We start from the raw sequence: 5,663 nt of genomic DNA, 5'->3' as shown, positions 1-5,663 counted from the left end.
AAGAGGGGGAGGCCTTCAACGAGATGGATTGACACGGTGGCTGCAATGATGGGCTCAAGTATAGCAGGGATTGTGGGGCTGGCGCAGGATCAGGCTTTGTTTCGTTCTGCTATGCATGGGGTTGCTATGAGTCGGAAATGACTCGACGGCACTTAACAACAACAACAACAAATTAAAATTGTTTGTGGGCTCTAAGACCTTATTCAAGGTCTTTAAAAACAATATATTAGTATAATAAAATACATTTCCTCCCATGTCTGACTTTAACTATAAAGATGACTGGGGGAGATAGTTTTGTTCTGTGTTCTTTAATCTCAATATGTGGCCTTTATTTAATATCTCCATCATTACTTTGGAGATTCTGACCACAGGCCAAGATTTTGAGATCTACCCAAAGTGTGGTAATGGTCAATTTCTGTGCCATCACTTTGTTGACCTATTCTATTCTTCTGAGATGGCTACTAAGATTCTGAAACTGATTTCCAGATGCTGTCCACAATTGAGAGTATCCAAATTTTCAAATGATTCTACCTCTGAAAAGACAATCTATGAAACAGGGTCTTTCCCTGTTATCTCTACAAAGATGACTTCCATTAAATCATCTTAATAAACTGGCTAATATACTCTAATAAACAATGGAAAGATAGTTTACCAAAGGAAATTGATTGTAGTGAAACTCACCTGTCCACTTTTCCCAAATTCCAGCTCCACTATGGCCACAGGGGTGTGTATTTGAGCAGCGTGCCTTGATTGTGACTTGCCATCAACTCTCCAGCTCAGGCCTCGAAGCCCATTGTCCCAGCGGCTCTGGTTCATGAGACTCTCTCGGATTTTTGTCTTCTGGCTTTTCCAGAATTTTGAAATGACAGCAGCCTGGTCAGATGTTATTCCACCTTGCTTTTTGGTCTGAGCAGTCAAGAATGCCTCCAGCTGGTTGAAATCCATGTCTGCAGATGCAATAGACTAGAGAGGTGACAAAAACAGTAATAAATTTGAATTTGGTAGGTATCGAGAAAAAGCTTCTTAATGAAAGATGTAATTTTGAGTGAGTCTTCATCACTGATTAAGCATTCAAAAAGGGTCATCCATTTATAAGTACAAAAACATTCCCATTGCAAATATCAAATACCAAAAAAGCTAACGTTAAAAATTTATGTAACTCAAATTTTATATCAATGCCTAGAATTTAAGTTTTAAATATCCAGTTCCATGGATGGGGAAATAATAAACCATAGGGATAATAAAATTAATCAGTTCTCTGATAAAACTCTATGTAATTTAACCATTTCTTATAGCCTGGCTTGGTTTGACATACAATAATTATATAATCAATGCCTTTCTATAAGAAGCATTAAGTAAGTTTTGTTAATTCTTTTAGCTTTGCTGCCTATCTTCAACTAAATAGTACATTCACAATAACACTACTCTGAAATTGTATACTACTTTAAGCTTTCCCATATATTTTCAAAATTTAATTGCTATTAGAAACTGTGTTCTCTATTCAAGCATCCAAGAAAACATAACTAAATATAAACAATAAAAAATACCTTAAGTTTGCATAGTACTTTTTAACCTTTCAAAACATTTTTACAGCTATACCTCACTTGAGCCTCATAATCCACCTTCAAGGATGGACACATATATTTATAGTTCACTTTACCTTCAAGGAAATAAAGCACACAGGAAACAAGGTGCTTTTTCCAAAAACTCAGTGAGACTCATGCAGAGCCAAAACCTCCTAACTATTAAGCCATGTCTCCCTCTGACTACTTGTTATAAGTGACTACAAAGAGAAATGGATCAGCATCACCACCAACGAAAAAGCCTAAACTAGTATATTTTGCCAACAATGATACAGATCTTGCCAGAACCTAAGAAACAAGGTAAAATGCCTCAGTTTTGGGGCCTTCAGAGACTCATAGCCATTAAACATATAAAATAGAGAGACTGTCACCAAAAAAACCTTTTTTTTAAAATTACTATTTTTATTTTTGTAGTATTCCCACCCCTCCCTTCCCAACCCTCATAACCAACAAAGAAAGTTTCCTTCCATATATAAACCTTTCTTTGACTTTTTACAATAATGAACTAATACTGTATTTGTCCTTCTGTGACTGGCTTATTTCACTCAGCATAATGTCCTCCATCGGGCAGTGTTTCATTCTGCTGTGCATGGGGTTGCTATGAGTCGGAAACACTTAACAACAACAACAACAATGTCCTCCAAATTCATCCACGCTATGCAGTATTTTGCAGATTCTACATTATTCTTTAGTGTTGCATATAGCATTCCACTGTGTGTATGTACCATAGTTTGGTCGTCCATTCTTCTGTTGATGGGCACGTAGGTTGTTTCCACCTTTTTGCTATTGTAAATAGTGCTGCGATGAACATGGATGTACATATATCTATTCTTGTTGTGGCTCTCACTTCTTTAAGATATATACCTAGTAATGGGATTGCTGGATCAAATCATATTTCTAATTCCAACTTTTTAAGGAATTACCACACTGCTTTCACAGTGGTTATATCATTTTACAGTCCCACCACCAGTGTATGAGAGTCCCAATCTCTCCACATCCTTGCCAGCATTTGTTATTTTCTGTCTTGTTGAACTTTGCCATTACTGCTGAGGTGAGATAGTATCTCATTGTTATTTTGATTTACATCTCTCTAACAGCTAATGAGGAGCTCTGGTAGCGTAGTGCCTAAGGCATTGGACTGCTAACCAGAAGGCTGGCAGTTCAAACCCACCAGCCACTCCTCGGAAGGAAGGTCAGGCAATCTACTACCATAATGATACCACCTCGGAAACCCATGGAGGGGTCACTATGAGTTAAATCCAACTCGATGGCAATGAGTTAGTTGAGTTAATGGCTAATGATCACACCACAAAACTTTTACTTAAGGTTTGGCTAATCCAGTGAGAAATAAAAAAGGTATTATGATAACATAGAAGGCCAGCTAGCTCAGTTTACCAATGAATAGGAAAACCAAGAGATAAAGTTGAAAGGGAAGTCTGGGGTCAGATTATAGAACTATCCCAAAACAGAAGTTTAGATGCTACTGGCTATATAGACAATAGGAGCCCTGGCAGCACAATGGTTATTCACTCAGCTGCTAACTGAAAGGTCAGCAGTTCAAATAGGTGGCTCTGCAGGAAAAAAGACCTGGTGATCTGCTCTTGTAAAGATTGTTATTATTGTGTGTTAATGAGTCAATTCCAATTCATAGTGATGCTATGCAGCAGAGTAGAACTGCACCAAAGGGGTTCCTAAACTGTAATCTTCACAAGAGTAGATAGACAAGTCTTTTCTCCACTGAACTGCTGGTGGGTTTCAACTACCGATCTTTTGGTTAGCAGCCTTGCACTTAACCACTGCATCACGAAGGCTCCTTTCCTCATAAAAATTACAGCCTTCTAGGAGACCCTATGTGGCAGATACACTCTGTCTTACAGGGTCACTATGAGTCAGAAGTTACTCGACAGCACACAACAACAGCAATATATATAGACAATGAGGAGCCACTAAAAGTTAAGTAACTTGGGAATCATGATGTAAGCTGTGGCTTAGAAACATGGATCTGAGAACAGTAGGCAGCTGGATTAAAATGGGAAATCATCAAAGGACTGGGGTAATAGAGCCTTAGAGAGGACAGTTTTCCTCTGCCTCTTCTTTGGCTATACACTATCCTCTACTGGCCATGGGGGGTTGGCATGAGCTTCAAATGAGACCAATCACAGTACCCTCTTTTATTTTAGCAAACTGATTGGTCCCAACGAATTTCCCAATTTAAAGCAAGAGGAGACATGGCCTTGCCAATAAATTCATGATACTTACCAGAAAGGTGGGGCTGAGGGCAGCAAACTCTTTGACCTTTTGGCAAAGGTCTGAATGCAATAAAAGAAAATGAGCCAAGAAAAGGCAAGAAGAAATGTGAGTGGGTGTCAATGGGGTGATATCTCTGTCCAGACTGCAAGGTCTGATTTCCGCAATCCTTCCTTCAATTATGTATACATCTCAGCATCCTTCTAATGTATACCAAGTGTTGTGGTTACCTAGTGCCACTCTGACAAGAATATACCACAAATAGGATGGCCTTAACAAACAGGAGTTTATTCTCTCACAATTCAGAGGCATTAAGTGCAAGTTCAAAGTGCCAGGCTCTAGGGGCTCGCTGAAAGCCCTTCAACCTTGGGCTTTAGCTCTGCCTCCAGCTCCCAGCCCACTGGAGCTAGAGGCTTTTCTTCACTCAGACAGCTGATGGCTGCTGAAGCGGAGAAGCCCAAGGTTGACAAGTAAAAGGGCACAGTCTCGATGTTACCAAACCACACGGCAGGCCGTTAACTTAAGTACATTGTAAGTCTCAAGGTCAGCAGAGCATAGCAGGCTGCTGAGTATTGACATGGCTCCATGCAGGGTTCAAGGTGCCATAAGCTAAAGACTATCCCCAAGGCTTCTCCTTATATACAAGAAGCTGCTTGTGGTAGATTCCACCATAGCGTTGATTGCCAGTCTCATCATGGGGAATAACTACCACCAGCTGCCCAGCCACTCAACCAGGCCCAGCCAAGTTGACACACAAACATAACTAACACACCAAGCCAACCACTAAATTCCATTTACTGCTCAAGCTATTTTAAGTTGTATTCCTATCATTTAGAACCAACCGTTCTGACTAAACTAGGGCAACAGCCATGAAAACAGAGGAATTTAAAGGTAGATGATGTATAGGTAGAGAAGTGGGACTAGGGTGGAAAGACAAACATGATTCCTTTCATTCCTCCATTAATGTAGAAAAAAATACATGGAAAATATTACAACTTCCTGGTAGGTTAAAGATACATTACAATTCAATAAACATTTATTAAATACTTGCCCATTTACCAGATACTAAAAACAAAAAAGAAAAAAACAAAAAAACTTACTGCTGTCAAGTCGATTTGAATCATTGCAACCTCCCCTCCTTGGGTTTCTGAGGCGGTATCTAAACCGAAGTAGATTGCCCAATCTTCCTTCCGAGTGGCTGGTGGGTTTGAACTGCCAGCCTTTTGGTTAGCAGTCAAATGCCTTAGGCACTATGCCACCAGAGTTTTAGGATACAAAAATCTCTGGCTATGCCTCTGGATTGAAATATTAATTTTTTATAACATCACACTAGTATGGAGCATCTTGCTTCACAATACTAAATCGCAACTCATCATGATTTGTATCATCTTCAAAACTTATTGGTGATTTCTTTTCCTCAAATCATACCAATACCAATGAAACCAAACTCACTGTCATCAAATCAATTCCAACTCATACCAACCTCCAGTTGGTTTCCAAAGCGGTAAATCTTTACGGAAATAGATTGCTCAGTCTTCCTTCTGCAGAGTTGCTGGTGGGTTTGAACCATGAATCTTCTGGTTAGCAGTCAAATGCCTTAGGCACTATGCCACCAGAGCTCCTTATTCATACCAATAGGTACCTATTATAATTTCACCTCTGATAGAAGTTGCTTGGGTTGCAGTGAATAAAATCTCGAAGTGGGGTCAATTTATCCAAATTTAGATCAGATATTAAATAAGCACAACTGGACCAATGAGCAGCATCACAATAAATGGAGAGAAGATTGAGGTTGTCAAAGAATTCACATTGCTTGGTTCTACAATCAATGCC

At 39.4% G+C, this 5,663-nt stretch overlaps 1 protein-coding gene across 1 annotated transcript in view; it reads right to left on the bottom strand.

The window, feature by feature from the left end:
• COMMD1 (copper metabolism domain containing 1) overlaps positions 1 to 5,663 on the bottom strand; it is a 264,413-nt gene that overhangs the window by 170,489 nt on the left and 88,261 nt on the right. Inside the window, exon 2 of the mRNA XM_007938029.2 lies at positions 682 to 963. Within this exon, the coding sequence (XP_007936220.1) occupies positions 682 to 963 (282 nt within the window). The remainder of the gene's footprint in view (positions 1 to 681; positions 964 to 5,663) is intronic.

Source organism: Orycteropus afer, unplaced genomic scaffold, assembly GCF_000298275.1.
Source record: "Orycteropus afer afer isolate SDZICR_OR568_19922 unplaced genomic scaffold, OryAfe1.0 scaffold00046, whole genome shotgun sequence".
NCBI lineage: Eukaryota > Metazoa > Chordata > Mammalia > Tubulidentata > Orycteropodidae > Orycteropus > Orycteropus afer.
The sequence above is the reverse complement of the archived record's forward strand: the minus strand, read 5'-3'. Positions and strand labels throughout refer to the sequence as shown.